Source organism: Aedes aegypti, chromosome 3, assembly GCF_002204515.2.
Source record: "Aedes aegypti strain LVP_AGWG chromosome 3, AaegL5.0 Primary Assembly, whole genome shotgun sequence".
Classification (NCBI taxonomy): domain Eukaryota; kingdom Metazoa; phylum Arthropoda; class Insecta; order Diptera; family Culicidae; genus Aedes; species Aedes aegypti.
The window spans coordinates 177,607,510-177,626,666 of record NC_035109.1 but is presented as its reverse complement, the minus strand read 5'-3'; the positions used below and the strand labels follow the sequence as shown (position 1 = coordinate 177,626,666).

Here is a 19,157-nt window from a genome sequence, read left to right as displayed (position 1 = left end):
CCCTCCCCCCATGGTAAGATTTTTTGTATGAAAATCAAAAATAAATTGTATGGCGCGTAAGAAATCTCAGACCCCCCTCCCCCCATAAACCCTTACGTAATTAATGGACAGCCCCTATGTTCTTGAAATGAACATCTTCTTGCATTCGTAGGTTTCACGATGTTCTGTTGATAGAATTTTGATATTTTTAAAGCCAATTTGTAATTGTTATGAAAATGGTAATCAATAATTAGTATCATAGTGTATTGATAATGCAATGCATGCTTTCCCGTACATATATTCCTCACCATCTCATTGGAAATGAGCATTGACCGACAAGCCTGTTTAAATTATATGCATGTCCAAGTTATATACCATCAGTGCACCAGATTCCGCTCATTTAAGGGAAGCTATGTGTTCAAATGTTTATTATAAAATAACTATTGTATCGATCAAAACTATTTTCATGTCACAATGTAGCTCCAAGTATAGGTAATCAGGGACAAAATAAAAAGAATTTGAAAAACTTTCATATAAAAATATTGAATTGCATTTGTTACTGCATCTAAGTGTTCCTATTTCCGCTCACGTTAAACAGATTTCGGGACGAACTCACTAAAAAATGCATTACTTCGAATTTCGTTATTTATCCTGATATTTTTTATGGTCAAACCATAGCTACTACTGCAATACAGAAAACTGTACACTAAAATCGACATTTTTTTTTAAATTTTGTTTAATTTTCTGCATGAGCGGTTATTGGAACACACAAAAATACCTAGTGGTCCAATAACCGCTCACGAAGTCTTGTGTTTTGAATATTAAGAAATATTTTATCAAATGAAAATAATGTCAGACGACTTCATTTAAAAGTTTTTAGTATTGCTAGAATATATCCGCGCGAAAAATGTTGGTTTTTGACATGATATATTTTAAGGCGAAGTAGGCCGTCATTGAAACTTGTACGCGTCGTCGATGATTGTTGCTAATTCATATCACAACTTCGAATCAAAGAAAATCAGTTGGTTTTGCACTAACACAGCTGAAAAAGTATCAGCATACTTTATGCATGTTAGCGCGTACAGTGATACTTTTTCAAGTCATTATAATCTTTCAAGACTGAGTTTTATCACTTTGAAGTGCATGTTGAAAAGTCATCATTGTTGCCATAACGAAGGATGGGCTACTTAGCCTTAAGCATCCTTACAAACTTTACTTTAAATAATGCGAAAGAGCTAAAACTAGGTAAAACTTTGTTTGCCATTTATCTCCGTTGAAAACGAATAAAACAAAATAAATAAATAAATTAATTAATTAATCAATTAATAGTAATAGATGAAATGTCTCTGGTTGTAACTCTTTTACGTCGAATACATTGTTGTGACCCTAAAAAGGGCCGATTTGTTTGAAATTAAGCTGCAATTCAATTTAAGCGCTTTCTCCACGGATACGACGAGACAATTGAATGTCCTGTCACCACTCCGCAGAGGGCGCATGAGACATGGAGACAAAAGATAGAAGGGCGAAGAGCAGTGGTCCCCCGACCCAAACACTTGACCCTTAGCAGCAATCTGGTTCGATCAAAAGCAGAACCACAACGCTGACTACCAGGAGCAATCCCAAACCAAGAATGACATTTCAGCTGTACATATAAAAATGGAGTGATCAAATGAGGAGTACTTACGTTTATTGTTGAACTTATCCTACTCTTAAGTCTAGGGTTCTGTTGAGTGTGGTGGAAGTGTGGCTGTGTATCCCACGGCGCCTTCTTGGGATTATCCTGTCCGGACAGTTGGGAAGAAGACTACCGGCGCCATGCCGGCGAGCCCCACTGCTTTGCACGCCTATGGCGTTGCACCACCACGACATCGCCACTTCATCCAGAAAAAAACCATCACCATGCTTGGTGGAAATAAAGAAAGGCCTATTAAGGCATCGTAGAACAAAATTAGTTTCCTCTATCTAAGCACACTTAGGGATGATGTTAGAAATCCGTTCAATAATCTCTTACCGATCTCCATGGAAAATTTTTACTCCCGTCGACGCATCGGAAGATAATCTGCAGCCATCCTTAACTTTTTGGGGAATATTCTGCGAAGACAATAGCTCTCTTGAAAAGACGGGTCAGACACTTGCAACGCACATTGGTCAGACCAAAAAAACGCAACAAATTTTAATACTTCGCTTGCTTCTGATCACGACCAATCTGGCTAATATACAACCGGTGGTTTGCGATACCGAGTGGTGTGTGAGCAGCCGATCGACCTGATTGGGGAGATCTTGTCTATCTTATCAGAACATGAGTGCTTGCTATAAGGCTTCCTGATATCGGTCTTTCATCTTTATGGGGGTGATGCATATATTTCGTGGTTTAACTTATTGGGGTGATAGTTGGATGGCATGGATTGTATGATATCGGGTAATCAGAGTGAGTGAGAGTGAAGCAGCATGCACCCAGCGGAGCATCCATTTGAGGCATGCGGCGCGATTGATCGACAATTAACAACGATCAATCTGAAGATGTTCTGTAGTTAATGTTGTGAAGGTGTGATGGTTTGACATGATGATCATTTACCCAAAACTCCTGTATTGGTTGGTAAGGCTTTGAGCCCATCAGTGGCTTGATGTACGAGAGTAATGATCACCCGCTATAGCCATCAAGCTATAGGAGCAGGTTACAGTCCTTCGGCATGATGCTGACACGCTTGGCGTGGATCGCGCACAGGTTGGTATCCTCAAACAAACCGATCAGTTAGGCCACTCGCTTCATGCAGGACCATGACGACCGAGCTCTGGAATCGCAGATTTGCCTCTACATTTCCCCAGATACCACGACGAAGCAGAAGAAGTTCTTCTTGGTGCGGAACTTCTTCGAGTATCAAAAGTAGATCATGCCAATCATCGTGACTGGCAACTTTAACATCGATTTGAGCAAAGAGGAGAACATGGAGTTGGCGGACTTCATGGAGAACAATCTCAAACTGGCTTCGGAACCCACTAGAGCAACCAATCTTTGTGGATCATGCGTGGACCTAACGTTCAACCGGAATATTTGTTTGAGGCAGGAGTTACCGCTCATGCTTCTTCTTTCATCGACCGATTCTATCGGTGTTGAAGTGTTAACCGAACCAACCAAATAATTACCGTAATTCGGGGTGTAGTTGATCAGCGGGGAGAAGTTGATCATTCTTGTACCCAGGTGTATAAACTGCCAAGAGAGCTATGATCCGTTTTCAATTATTACAATTTCTGTGATGTTGCATTAGCTGATAGTTGCTATTGATGTTTTGAAATTCGGTTTGCCATTCTAGATAATTATACCATGGAAATACAGATTTTTCAGGAAATGTTTGATGAACTCTTGACGAGTACTAGTGCAAACATTCGACTATTGCCAAGGCTACATAATGACACCATTTAAATAAACCGTTTCATAAATTCCACATACGTTCTGTGAACCCAGTTTTGAATTTGCATTGAGGATAAAAATTCATTTTCAAAGAAAAAATGTGTCCTTTTTGTGAACGAGTTGTTAATTTCAAAGAAAATTGCATACTTTCAGGCGTATAATGTGATGTATTCTGTAATTTACAACATTCAAATACAAAATTAAGCGGTTTATCAACCAGTCGTAAGATTTTTGAGACTTGATTCGGGATCAGTGACCCCAAATTTAGTTAATAGCATATCTATGTATTTTAGGAAACCTATCACAGTAATTGATCAACTTCACCCCGGATTCAAAAATTCCACTTTTTGAGTTCTAAAAAATGTTTTTGTTATTATGATAACATTTCGTAAAAATTTCGTTTGTATAATTCGATAAACATCCAACCAGTACAGGTTTTAAAAATATTTGTATGATAATATATGCATTCTACTCGGGATTATAGAACAAAATCGCTCAAAAGTGATCAACTTCACCCCATTTTACGGTACACACAATGTCCATAATAGGTCAGAATTGACATGCAACAAATAGTTTGAAAATTGATTGAATTTTTATCAGTAGAAATCTTTCATAAGTTCGTGACGGTCTCAAGCCAGGAAATAGAAGAAGTTAACTTTATCCAACGTCAACTTAGCGGTTGTATCTCGGAAACAACCTCTTAGTTTTTAATTAAAAAATCACGTTTTTGAGTAGTTTCAGCAGAATGAAACGTTTGACGTTTTCTTAAATTAAATATTTTGTTTGAAAACAAACACAAAAGCATATAAAAAATTTGAATTGGTTGAGTGTTCATTAAGTTAGGGTCAAACAAAGATGTTTTTTTAGTGAAACGAAGAAAAAATTTGGAGCAACCACCTTTAACCAAGAAAAGTTTTGATTTTAGACAAATTTGTTTTCTACAAAAAAAAATTTTAGTTTTGAACAGAATCATGCTGAAAGGTTCAAAATTGGTTGAAAAATAACAAAGTTATGAAGATTTAACTGAAAGTCATATTTAATAACCTAAAAATTCGCTTTCTAGACGCTTGCGCTACCTCTATACCTTAAAATGTTTAAACTCACATTTTGAGGTTTATCTCTTATGTGATTTGCTCTCAGAAGCGCACACAATTTTTTCTATTTTGAGAACTTTTGAAAAATAAGCCGCACCATAATTACTTGGGAAGGTGTACCAGTTATAGGCTATAGTGGTTCCCTATTTGGCCATAAGTGAAATTTTGAAAACTTCCGCATTTTTAATCTTTTTGAATGTTTTAATATCAGGATATATCTTAAATCTTACTACTACAATAAATCATACTACTCGAAAAAGTCATAAAAAAATCAATCAGATCTGTGATCACAAAGATATGGATAAAACGTTTTTGTATATTCTTAGGGGGTAATCCAATAATAATTTGTTCTCGGTAGTGTAGCGCTGTTTCAAATAATAACAAACCTACACTAAAACAAAAGTGAAAACTCCGGTTCAATTGCTTGAAAAGGAAAAAAATCTAAAGCATGCAAAAGTTCAGCATTTTGTATGGAAATCAACATGCCTTGCTATTATTCTGAACCGCACTGTATATAGGCGTATCTGTTCAGATCGATTTATTTTATCAATTTTTTCTTGGTAATGTTACTCGTAATTCAGTCAATTTTCAGAAGATTTCACATGGTAGCACGAATAAGGACGACGAGAACTGCAAACTGAAAAAAGGAACAACAGTCTCGATAACATTCGCATGGTCAAATTATAATCGAAAAAAAAAAACAATGAAGATAAATCGATCACTGCAGTTACGCCGTTATGATACTTAACGCGAAAAGTTGTTTAATGGATTTATTACTGAATCCCGAATCAACCCAAAAGATAAAATATCTAATAGAAAGAAAAAACATGTTTTTTTTATAAAATAATCATTGCAATTTTGTTTTTATTATGTAAAACGAAACTGTACAATGTGCATGTCTTTTAGCAACAATGTTTTCAACAGTGGAAATTATGTACAGATGAGTGATTGCTTAAAGTCGCACAACAAATGATGACAGTGGAGTCCTAATGACTATTTACACTCGGGAGTTGGTCCTATATACACAGCATATTCAGACAGATCCTGATCCTCGCTAGAACGGAGATTTGCTATCTGCTTAAACAACGACCTTGGCGGCAACGGCTGGGGCTACAACAGTCTTGGCGGCAACAGCGACGGCTGGGGTGGCAACGGCAACTGGGATATCCTTCTGCACAACAGCGTTGAATCCGTTGATTGGGTCAGCGTAGTAGTTGACGATACGACGGCTGCCATCGGGTTCGATCAGGGAGTAAGATCCCTTGACAACATCTCCATCACGGGTTTCTTCCTGAGTCTTGGAGTCACCGGTCAGAGTATCCTGAACGTTGTAGGCGTACTGGTACTGTGGGTAAGAGTCGGTGAACTCGGCTTGAACTGGGGCAGCAACAACTGGGGCGGCACGGGCAGCGACAACTGGAGTAGCAGCGGCAACAACTGGAGCAGTAGCGGCAGCGACAAGTGGTGCGGCACGAGCAGCAACAACTGGAGCAGCGGCAGCAACAATTGGGGCGGCACGAGCAGCAACAACTGGAGCGGCGTAAGCAGCGGCGACTGGAGCAGCAAAGGTCTTGGCAACAACTGGAGCAGTATAAGCAGCGGCAACGGGAGCAGTGTATGCTACTGGAGCGGCATAAGCTCTAGCGTAGTATGGGGCCTGTACAAAAGGAGCTGAGTATGCAATTGGGGCGACTGGGGCGGCCAGGACTCCCGGGTTTGGTTTAGGCTCGGCGCTAGCACACAGCGCTAGTGCGGCGAAAACAGCAACCTAGAATATCAAACGAACACAAACACAATTATTCATGGCACTTCTAAATCACAAAAAGTTCTTGAAACACTGCTCAATTTGTTCTTTTCACTTACTTTAAGCAAACTCATTGTAAAGCTTAGAGGAGGGTATTTCACACTGATCAAATGAAAAGTGAAGAGCTAACTGACATACCCCTCACTGGTTCTCATGTCTTTTTATACCAAAAATAAAAATCTTCAGTCCCCAATGAATTTCCATATCACAAACCACCACTATCCAATCGCCACGAATCAAGTTGGAAAAGAAATTCACTTGGGCCCGCTTCGTGCATCCTAATTGCGTACAACAATCACGTATCTTTATCAAATTTACTACTATACCCCATTCGACACTTCAATGTAATTTATATCGAAGTCTGTGTGTTTCAATGGAAGGAGCCAAGCCGAGGAACGTTCATACGTTAATGTTGCCAACTGGAACAACTAGGGCAATGCCAGGGTGGCGTAGGTGGGCGCAAAAATTTAACTCACGTCGGGCGGCACCTCTTCAGGCACCGTTAGATTCGGAGACCCCCGAAGATGGATCGATAACTGCCTTGCCCTGGCTGGCAAGCGATCAGATAGAGGGAAACCCCAAGGTCGTTTCAAGGCTGATTCGATGAGCATTAAACCTTATGCTACACAGATACCACCGCCAGCAGTAGTTTGTGCGCTATAGTGGATATCACGTAGATGTGCAAATTTGCTGACATTGAAAACAGGAGTCTAGGTGGGTCCGTAATTGAGGATGCACAGGATAAAGACACAATTGATGCCTTGGGTGAGAATCCGCTAAAGATCAATTCGTATTTCCTTCTGATGTTTAGGCATGACGCCGTTGAAGTTGATATCTTTGAGTTTTCGATTGTTGGAGAGCATAGTAAAATATGTAAAAAACTTATACTAAGAACAGAAACTTAAATAACCTTTGGGAGTCACGGTGTCTTTGTGGAGTAAGTTTTTTACAAAAAAAAAAAATAGGTTAGTCTGAAATTTCGAACTAAAAACAATTAGACTTTGACCAAAATCAAAAAAAATTGATCGGAGGGTCCAGAACATTTTTTTTTTATTTTGTGTGAAGTATTTATGGATACCGTAATCCGGGGTATCATTGATCAGCGGGATAACATTGATCGGAATGACTCATCTCGTAAAAAGTTCGTATTATCATTTATTGATGGGACATTTCCAAAAAAGCAAGGAAAATTCGTTTCTTACTAAAATTGCATCGCTGAAAACGATTCCGTTGTCAAAACTTTCATAAGTATGCTCAGTTAGGCAACATTACCGAATTACTGCTAACAATGTAAAATTCCCTAATGAAATTGCTTATCTTCAGGCGTATTCCGTGGTTCGAGGTGTTTTAAATTTTTAAATAATTCAAAAAGTAAATGACTTGTAAGCGATTGGCCTTCATATTCGGTTTCAGGGGCCATGATTTAAGTAAGTAACGTCATTTACAATATTACCGAACGTTGTTTACATAGGTGATCAATGTTACCCCATATCAGTTGAATCAAAAAATCGTTTTAAACATTTTTTTTAACATGCTTAAAACTCTCAATAAACTGTGTTTTGTATAGTTACGAGCTATGGGTTGCAGTACTTGTTTTAAAAATATAAAATTTGCAACATTTGCATTTTCAAACGAAATATTAAAGAAATATTCAGAAAAATGATCAATATTACCGGATTGCGGTATGTGTATTTGTACCGACGCACATTGCGTTGAACGTAAGGAGATACGGGATTAACTGCAAGATCAAACCATTTGATTACCTTGGCATGGAAGGTAAAGTTGTTCTTGGTCAAAAGAGCTGTAATAAGCATAAATGATATATGATATAAGCACAATCGCAAAGCTGTCTCTAGCGTCATTTTAATTATTTTCCACGAAAAACCTTGAAAATCGTCCTTAATGGTCATAATGATGTGAGAAGTTATTAGGAAATATTTCTTGCAAAACTTATGACCTCGTCCTAAGGTGAAGATGCATCGAAGTCAAACCTCGAATTTTCAAGAGCACAAATCTAGAGAACCTGACAACCTTTTGCGTTCAACATTTTATTGATTAGTCGCCATCAGCGAGTGACCAGTGAGTTGCCGGTTGTCTGCTTCTCTAGACTTGTGAGCTTTGGCTTCTATGTATCCTCACCCTAAAAACCATTGGTAACCGAGTGTGTAGCTCGTTGTTATTAAACAGATAAACGGACCAAAATACAAACTATCTCTGCTGGGAGGCAGAGGAGGATCTTCTCTTCATCGTACCATTGTGAAACAAAGTGTAAATCCATTCGTTTGCTCAGTAATAACAAGCTACACACTTGGTCATCTATGGCTTTTAGGATGAGATCATCAATTCTGCCAGATTTCTCTTTTTTCTCGTAGATACAAAAGTGACTTATATGCCTTTCAAACACCACAATTTCAGTTATTCGACTTGACTTCACATGTGATAAATCTTGTTATAAGGCATGTAACATACTTGCCCCAGGGTGCTGAAAAATACGATTTTTTGGATGGTACCGTAAATTCGGGTGAAATTGATCAGTTTTCACCGTTTTTCTGATCTGTTTTCTATAATATTGTCAATATCAATCAACTGAATGCAGGAAAACAAATACGACGGTGAGCCTTATTGGCTCATGTAACGAAATTTTCTAACAAATGTAATTTTGGTGCTAAAAATGCTAATTTCTTATCAAATCAAAATATCAACATAACTGTTGCAGATTACTTTTAGCTCTTTGTTTGAAAAGTTGATACTCTGATCGCTATAGCATTCATTTACATGTAGATAGCGACCACGACAATGGCATTATTCAAAGTAAAGTTTGTAAGGATGCTTAAGGCTAAGTTTCAACATGCACTTCAAAGTGATAAAACTCAGTCTTGAAAGATTATATTGATTTGAAAAAGTATCACTGTACGCGCTAACATGCATAAAGTATGCTGATACTTTTTCAGCTGTGTCAGTGCAAAACCAACTGATTTTCTTTGATTCGAAGTTGTGAGATGAATTAGCAACAATCATCGACGACGCGCACAAGTTGCAATGACGGCCTACTTCGCCTTAAAATATATCCCCGAGTCCGATTTCATCTTCTAAACTCGTATCGATTAGCTCATAGGGTAACGTATTGTGTGTGCGTTTGAAATGCAAATATGAAATGCGGGAACACCAAACGCTGTGAAATTTTTCACAAGGATCTCTCCTTAAATAGTCTCGAAGAAACTCACAGAAGCGGTTAATAGCCGGAATGCCATTCCCATCCGACTTCTAGTGTTTTTACCAGAATTCTAATAACTCCGCAATATTCCTAGAATGGCTTTTAAAATTCCAGAATTATTAAAAATCCGACATGTCTATCGGAATCCCAGAGTTCCATGAAGATTGGGAATTTATCCGCTAGGTGACGATACTTACAAATTTTCTATATCTCGTGATCCGCATAAGCTTAAAACTCGGTGGCTTCAGCAAAGTTGTTCAAAAAATAAAGGGCAGTAATAAATCTGATTAGAGATTTATCCACTAATAATAAATTTTCTTCGATCTTCTGAATCTTAAGATCCTAGAATCTAAAATATTAGGGTTTTCGACATAATTGTTTGGTAGACCATGGATTATACGGCAGCGACACATGTAATTGAAAATTAATCCGCTAGGTGAATTACTTTTTCTTCAACTTTCTTTATCTTGAAATCTTGATAAGCTAGAAGGTAGGTGTCTTCGTCAAGGGCGATCTGGTAGTGAAACATGCGGAGAATACATCCGCTAGGGAGTGCTAGTTATCAATTTTCTTCATTCTGATCTATTTTGAGACCTTGGCTGGCGGTGAAAAATCTGAACAAAACATGGTTAGCCTCAAAAATACCCACAGAAACATTGAGAGTAGTAGGATTGGTAACCGATCAATGATCATTTTTTGTACATACATTTCCGAGGTCCCAAAAGATAATAAAAAAAAATCATATTCCTGTTGCTCGATTTACAAAAAAAAACTTTGGAACAATTTTGTTGCCAAAATCGAAGAAGCACTGTCTATCTTGAAAACCACGGCAATGCCACATGATTTTTTGTTTAACTAATAGTGCATCAATATGAATGTAATATGTAGTAAATGAACGTTATTTGTTTTAACTATAGTCGAATTGTGTGTTCTGAAGATTTTTTTAGTGTTAAAGAATGTTCATTTCTATTGAAACAATGTAAAATTCCAGAATCTTTATCATGGTTTTGATGGACATAAATAAAATTCTGGTACTGAACAAGTATTTGAATATGTTGTCAGCCTAAAAGTTGTGAGTTTGATTTTTCAATATATTCCCGAAACCGATTTATCATAGAAATTCATACCAATTTGCTCATTTAGTTAAGTAATTGAATTTCTGTTAGATATTGAGAAAATCCTTTGCAAACTGCCTACATTTAGAAGTATTATAGTAGTATTTATAGTAAATTATCATTTGAACAAGGTACATTAAAATGGGTTGTGTATCACAAAAGATCAATCATTAGTCGCAGTGATAATATACCAAAAAAAAAAGGTATTCGTCTTACGGTTTACCCGGCCTGTTCTGTAGGAGGAAGTCTTTCAAGAGCCACTGTCAGGCATACAAAGTGAATGTGATATATGGAGGCGACAATGAAGTCTTTATACCGGATAGTTATCTGGTGACCGATGGCCCTGGACTAATCGAGGCCATGGATCGCAATAGGGAGTACCTCCCTAAAATGCAGGTAGCTGCTGAGCAACTTGATGTCATCATCGAATATGTTAAAAGCAAAACAAATATCAGCAAAGACTTGAAAACAAGTCTACTGAAATTGCGACAATCAGTCCTAGCTGCAAAGCAGGACTACGAGAAAGCCAAGGAACAACTGGGCAAGGTAGAAGGCCAAAAAGACACTAGGTCGTGTCAGACCGAAGTGTTTTCCTTCACAGGCAACGCGAATATATCTGATGATATTATTCGATACGCGATGCGGAAGAGGGAAGCTTCCGGGGATGAATACGTGGCGAAAAGACGTATGGTTGCTAAGGGAAAAGTGACCTACGCGGCCGTCCTCCAAAGCGGAAAAGCTGGCACGAGCCAAGCCCCGCGATCAAGAGGACATGGCAACAAAGGAGAGGCCAACACCAATCCTAAGGCCAAGAAAGCCAAGAAAAAGGAGCCACGGGTTAACCGGAACCAGGCAGTGCATCCACAGGAACCACGGGCGCAAGGCAACAGCAACCCGTGGATACGAGTTGGAAATAAGAAAAAACAGAGGAAACCGAAAACGGAGCCCAAGGAGATCGCTAAACCGAAAACAGCGAAACGTAGGAATTTAGGCGAAGCCCTCGTTATCAAAACGGAGGAAGCAAAATACGCCGAGGTTCTGAAGGCGATGCGAAGCACAGAGAAGCTATCGCCATTGGGCGCAGACGTGCGAAGCATAAGGCGAACTAGGATTGGTGAAATGATCCTAGTCTTAAAGAAGGACGCCAAGGAAAAGGGTGCAGTCTATAAGCAACTGGCACAAGAAGTACTTAGTGACGAGGTTGATGTAAGATCCCTTACTGCTGAAGCGACTCTCCAGTGTAAAAATCTGGATGAGGTCACCGATGCAGCGGAGGTCTCGGCTGCCCTCAAAGAGCAGTGTGACATCGACGTAGCCAGTAAGGCCATCCACCTTAGAAAGGGCCCGCAGGGCACCCAGGTGGCGGCGATCAGGCTGCCGGTCGCAGAGGCCAACAAAGCGAAGAACTTGGGCATACTCAAGGTAGGCTGGTCGGTTTGCCGGCTGAGCATACAACAGCCTCCTGAAGTTTGCTTCAAATGTTTCGGGAAGGGCCATAAGTCGTGGAATTGCAATGGTCCCGACAGAAGTAAGATGTGCAGAAAATGCGGCGCTGAAGGCCATAGGGCAAGCGATTGTAAGCAAATCGCTAAGTGCCTAATATGTGTCGACAGAGCAGACAACGGACACTTAACGGGCGGACCCAAATGTCCGGGCCCAAGCGGAGTATCAAAGCAGCCAAAACGGAAGTAACACAGTTAAATTTAAACCACTGTGATGCAGCCCAGCTGCTGCTTTGGCAGTCAGTCTCGGAAACCAAGACTGACGTGGTGTTATTATCGGACCCATACCGCATACCAGCCAACAACGGGAACTGGGTGGCGGATAGGTCTCAACAGCTAGCAGCTATAGGGACGACAGGACGATACCCAATCCAAGAAGTAGTCTCTAGCTCAAATGACGGTTTTGCGATAGCAAAAATCAACGGCGTGTTCTATTGCAGTTGTTACGCGCCCCCAAGGTGGTCGATTGAGGAATTTTCCCACATGGTTGACAGGATGATGGCCGAACTAGCTAATCGGCAGCCAGTAGTGATAGCTGGCGACTTAATGCATGGGCAGTGGAGTGGGGTAGCCGCTGCACCAATCAAAGAGGCCAGCTATTGTTGGAATCCCTGGCCGCATTAAATGTAGAGCTGGCAAATGTGGGTACAGTGAGTACCTTCCGCAGAAATGGTGCAGAATCGATCATCGACGTGACGTTTTGTAGTCCTAACCTTTTAGGTACCATGAACTGGCGCGTTGATGACGGTTATACTCATAGCGATCATCAATCGATTCGCTATAGTATAATACCAGGCGGGCAGAAGGCAGCGCGATGTAACTCGACCCAAGCCCGAGGATGGAAAACAGCGCGCTTCGACGGCGAAGTATTCACTGAAGCCCTGAGGCGCGAACGAAACACTCTGGACCTAAACGGTGAAGAGCTAGTTGCTATGATATCACGAGCGTGTGATGCTTCCATGCCGAGAAAAGCCCCTCCTAGAGAGAACAGGCCGCCAGTGTATTGGTGGTGCGAATCAATTGCAAATCTTCGAGCAATCTGCCTTCGGGCTAGACGAAGAATGCAACGCGCACGCACAGAAGCACAAAGAGAGGAACGCGGTGCAGCATTCAGAGAGGCAAAGTTGGCTCTCAAAAAGGAAATCAAGAGTCGAAAACGGGCATGCTTTGAAAGTCTATGCGAGAGTGCCAATTCTAGTCCATGGGGTGACGCCTACAGAGTGGTAATGGCTAAGACCAAAGGAGCCATAGCGCCCCAAGAGAAATCGCCCGAGTTGCTGCGATCGATAATCGATGTACTCTTCCCGCACCATCCCATAAGCCCATGGCCCCCAGCGCCGTATGCGGCAGATGAAGGAGAAGAAGTGGCGAGAGTGACGAACGAAGAGCTGGCAGAAGTCGTGAAATCATTCGCGTCAAACAAGACACCGGGACCCGATGGTATCCCGAATGTTGCCTTAAAAGCGGCAGTGAACACGGATCCGGACATGTTCAGAACCACGATGCAACGCTGCATTGATCAAGGAATCTTCCCGGATGTATGGAAGCGACAGAAATTGGTGCTACTACCAAAGGCGGGGAAACCACCAGGTGACCCGTCGGCGTATAGACCTATCTGTCTACTAGATACGACGGGCAAGTTATTGGAGAGGTTGATTCTCAACAGACTAGTACCGTATACGGAGAGTGCGGACGGCCTGTCCAACAACCAGTTTGGATTCAGAAAAGGTAAATCTACTCTGGACGCCATCCAGTCGGTCGTTCAAACAGCTGAGGTGGCAATCGAGCATAAAAGGAGCGGCATCCGTTACTGCGCGGTTGTCACTCTGGATGTGAAGAATGCGTTCAACAGCGCAAGCTGGGAAGCAATAGCACACGCGCTTCACCGCCTCAAGGTACCGGTGCAGTTTTGTAAGCTTCTAGAAAGCTATTTTGATGGTAGGATTCTACTGTATGACACAGAGGAGGGGCAGAAAAGCGTTCGAATTACCGCGGGAGTACCTCAAGGTTCAATCCTGGGCCCGCTGTTATGGAATGCGATGTACGATGACGTACTTAGGCTGCCCCTTCCGACGGGTGTTAAGATTGTTGGCTTCGCCGACGATATCACCCTAGTGGTCTATGGTGAATCGATGGAGGAAGTAGAGTTGACAGCAGCGCACTCTATTTCCCTGGTTGAGGAATGGATGAAGTCTAGGAAACTAGGACTGGCCCGTCACAAGACTGAGGTGGTGGTGGTCAACAACCGCAAGTCCGAGCAACGGGCGCTTATCTCGGTAGGTGATTGCACCATAGAGTCCAAGCGATCCCTTAGGCATCTTGGGGTAATGATCGATGACAAGCTGAGCTTCGCTAGCCACGTTGAATATGCCTGTAAGAGGGCATCTACGGCTATAGCGGCGCTTTCGAGGATGATGTCTAACAGCTCTGCTGTAATTGCCAGCAAACGCAAGCTGCTGGCAAGCGTGGCGCTATCCATACTAAGGTATGGAGGACCAATCTGGTCAAAAGCGCTTAGAACGAACAGAAACCTAAAGCGGTTGGAAAGCACGTACAGGATAATGTGCTTAAGAGTAGCAAGTGCATACCGGACGGTATCTAAAGAGGCCGTGTGCATCATAGCCGGGATGACGCCCATCGGGCTCATCATCAAGGAAGATGTTCAATGCTTCAACCAAAGGGGTACCAGAGGAGTCCGCGACACGTGTAAAGAGGAAACGCTCAGAAGCTGGCAGCAGGAATGGGATAACTCCACTAAGGGTAGATGGACCCATCGACTAATACCAAATGTGTCAGATTGGTATGGTAGAAGCCATGGGGAAGTGAACTTCCACCTGACGCAGTTTCTGTCAGGACATGGTTGCTATAGACAGTATCTGCATAGGTTCGGGCACTCAGAATCTCCTGCGTGCCCCAATTGTGCTGGTGTAGAGGAAACAGCGGAGCATGTCGTGTTCGATTGCCCCCGTTTCATTGTTGTGAGAGGTCGCATGCTCACTACATGCGGAGGGGACACGTCCCCCGACAATATTATAGAGAGAATGTGTGCGGATGCCGAGTGCTGGAATGCAGTAACCACGGCTGTCACTCACATTATGTTAGAATTGCAGCATCTATGGCGCGCCGACCAAGAGTTGGCTGCAGAGGATTAGCCCTGCCGAGGCTGGTCCCTTGTAACATTGTTTAAGTCGGCTAGGAGAAGCAGTTTGCCTAGGCTACTTCTGCTACACGTGTTGTGCTATATGCACTGGTCCCTTCCCGAAGAAATACCGTAAGGTGGTTCCGGGGAGATGAGGGTCTGAGTCCAAGGGTCATGTCGATGCACTGTTCACCACTTGAGCAATTCTAACTGAATTGCTCATGCACAGTGCATAGGCTGGTTTTAGCGGGTCGTCGTTGGTGCGTCATCCCCGCATTCCCTGAGTTATCTTCTCAGGGGATCTGTTTGCAGATTTCCCCCTTGTAAAAAAACAAAAAAAAACCGGATAGTTATCTGACATACCTCAACTTTCCATCCCTAAAAGCACCTATGAATGTGTTGATATCTAAAAATTTTTGTACATGATTTTCGGCGCATTTTTTCACTGGAGTTCCTGGAGACGAGATTAGAAGCATTTTCTGCCAGAAAGTGACTTGGAAGCATTTGAGAAATTGTTGGTAAAACTATACTTTGTTTGTCTACAACCAATATACCAATTTAAGCAACGTTTTGATGAAAAAAGAACAAATGAACGAGTTCGTTAGAATTTGTTTTTCTAGTTGTTCCAGAACATTGTCTATTCCAAATACTTTTAAAATGTATCAGTTACGACGATAATTCCTTCATGATGGATATTCATGAAGAAGTAGATATGGTCAAATGAGCATGAGCATGGATAACCGCTTCGTAGTTGCACTCCATGATTGACCAGAACAATCGAATTGCACAGATATTAAAGAATGGAGCTTGGGATTAGTTAACCATTCTCAATGTGCACAAATCGAGAGCTCAAAGTTTATAAATCATTGACGGCACCGGCCACGGCCCAATGCGGTCATCGGAGAAGGGAAGGAATGTTAGTAAGACAATCATTGTTACTAGAGATCGAATATTCCTCTGCATCTTCACGGTTGTCATGGGAAGGATAATGCGTTAGTGGGATTAGGTAAAGATCTGGGAGTCACCAGTTCACGCCTAACGGGATTCGCAATATTATTCGATAAACGCATTGTACGCCGAACAAGTGTTTATCGTATGCCCTCTCAAGAACAAGCGATACGATTTTGATCAAATATTACTAACGCTATCCGCGAGTAGATATGGCCAAATGTGGAGAAACAGACGAAATAGAATAGTCATCTAGTTCAAGTAATCAAGTTGTAACAGATTTTTAATGCAATTAAACAAGTTTTTTTTTTTATAAAATAAGCGTTTTCAACATGAATTTATTATCCTAATCAAAGCTGCACGAAGTGCATGTCTTTTAGCAACAATGTTTTCAACAGTGGAAATTATGTACAGATGAGTGATTGCTTAAAGTCGCGCAATGATGATCACATTAGAGTTCTAATGACTATTTACACTCGGGAGTTGGTCCTATATACACAGCATATTCAGACAGATCCTGATCCTCGCTAGAACGGAGATTTGCTATCTGCTTAAACAACGACCTTGGCGGCAACAGCTGGGGTGGCAACAGCAACTGGAACATCCTTCTGCACAACTGCGTTGAATCCGTTGATTGGGTCAGCGTAGTAGTTGACGATGCGACGGCTGCCATCGGGTTCGATCAGAGAGTAAGATCCCTTGACAACATCTCCATCACGGGTTTCTTCCTGAGTCTTGGAGTCACCAGTCAGAGTATCCTGAACGTTGTAAGCATACTGGTACTGTGGGTAAGCATCGGTGATCTCGGCTTGAACTGGGGCAGCAACAACTGGGGCGGCACGAGCAGCGACAACTGGAGTAGCAGCGGCAACAACTGGAGCAGTAGCGGCAGCGACAACTGGAGCAGCACGAGCAGCATATACTGGAGCAGCAGCGGCATAAACTGGAGCAGCGGCAGCATAAACTGGAGCAGCAGCAGCATAGACTGGAGCAGCAGCGGCAACTAATGGGGCAGCACGAGCAGCAACGACTGGGGCAGCAGCAGTAACAACTGGAGCAGCACGTGCAGCAACGACTGGAGCGGCAACGACAGGAGCGGCACGTGCAGCAACGACTGGGGCTGCGGCTACAATTGGAGCTGCACGGGCAGCAACAACTGGAGCGGCACGAGCGGCAACTACTGGAGCAGCACGGGCGGCGTATACTGGAGCAGCACGAGCAGCATATACTGGAGCAGCACGAGCAGCGTACACTGGAGCAGCACGGGCAGCAACAACTGGAGCAGCACGAGCAGCATAAACTGGAGCAGCACGGGCAGCATATACTGGAGCAGCACGGGCAGCGTACACTGGAGCAGCACGAGCAGCAACAACTGGAGTGGCATATGCAGCAGCTACTGGTGCTGTGTAAGCTGCGGCAACTGGAGCGGCGTAAGCAACAGGAGCAGCATAAGTTCTAGCGTAGTAAGGAGATCGTACTAAAGGAGCTGAGTATGCCACTGGTGCGGCCAGGACTCCCGGCCTTGGTTTAGGCTCAGCGCTAGCACACAGAGCTAGTGCGGCGAAAACAGCAACCTAAAAGAATTCAATGCAAGCACAATTATTCATTGATCTTCTAATTCACAGAAATAATAACAATAAAAAAAACAATTTGATCTTTCTAATTACTTACTTTAAGCAAACTCATTGTAAAGCTTAGAAAAAAGTATTTCACACTGATTAAATGAAAAGCAAGAAGCTAACTGACATGCCCCTCATTGTCTTTCACGGCTTTATATACTAAAAATAAACATCTTCGATTTGCATTGAATTTTCGCACCACGAACCACCACTATCGATTTGGTAGCGCTACCGATTTAAAGAGTCGGACTCGGAAGAAGAAAATTGACAGAGGAATTTCGACCATCTTGAAGGCCAAACACCCATAGTGGTAGTCTCTCACGTACGCTTCAGGTGGCTCACTTGAAACACCAGGTAAGATTAGAGAGCCGATGGAGTTTAGTTTTTGTGATCAAGACGGAGAATCGATTCATTGCATATTGGGACGAGGAACTTAAGATTCCCTTCAACATCTTTTTCAGGACAATACTTTAAATGGTGTACATTTTAAATGGGTTTTTGATAGAGCTGAAAAAATAACATGAGTTTATTTTTTGCTGTTAATCTACTCATTCCGATGCTAACAATGCAATCCACAAACTAATCAGACTCATTCTGCCCAATCATGCTTGTTTTAGAGTTATTTGATGGGATAATTCAATGTTAATTGACATGTTTGTTGTGCACGTGTTTCTCATAAAAAATCTTCTCGAACGAATAGTGAAATTCAAATCAGCTTCTTGTGTTTGGTTGTTCTTATTGTTTCCACACACATGTTTGTAAGTCGTAAACCTCCGAATTCCTTTGAAGTCTTACTCGAAAATCAAGGAACTATAAGCCTTCCACTTGAAAGCTCATTGGCCTCTAAAGGTCATCTAGAATATGCAGCTAAATATTTCGTCTTTTCAAATCGCAGAATTGATGCAATGATACGAAACCAATGTACGCCATATAGGCTTACCATCCGGCGATATTGCAGGTCACGTTCGCAGCCAACGAAAGTGAACAGTAATGTATGTATACCTTCGCAACACCGATGAATACCAGTCGAATTGTAATGAATTTAAATCGATGCATACGGATTTTCTGGCAGCAAGTTGGAGTTGGTATAAAACTGCCTCCGGTGTTGACAAGGCGGATCGAACCGACGGCGACATGACAAATAGAAACCGAACCCGAAGGCAAGTGACCCAGATTGGCCATGTTGGCTGTCAGACTCGTGTATCGGTCACTGGACTGGTAGGAGACTTCTGGGTCACAAACCACCGATGCACTTGACAACGGATTTCGATCATGGTGACTCATGTCGCGAAAATGCGGCGCAAATCAAATTCCTGGACATGTCATATAAAAGA

General features: G+C 42.0%; 2 protein-coding genes across 3 annotated transcripts in view; both read right to left on the bottom strand.

Annotated features, from left to right (window-relative positions):
* The window catches only part of LOC5573590 (neurobeachin-like protein 1), a 232,880-nt gene that overhangs the window by 21,261 nt on the left and 192,462 nt on the right, over window positions 1-19,157 (bottom strand). The gene's annotated exons all lie outside the window — the stretch shown is intronic.
* LOC110677732 (larval cuticle protein A3A) lies at window positions 5,313-6,456 on the bottom strand. Its single transcript, XM_021848945.1, has 2 exons — window positions 6,346-6,456; window positions 5,313-6,250 (listed from the first exon to the last, which is right to left on the bottom strand). Exons 1-2 carry the CDS (start codon window positions 6,358-6,360, stop codon window positions 5,561-5,563), a joined length of 705 nt encoding a protein of 234 aa, XP_021704637.1. The 5' UTR covers window positions 6,361-6,456; the 3' UTR covers window positions 5,313-5,560.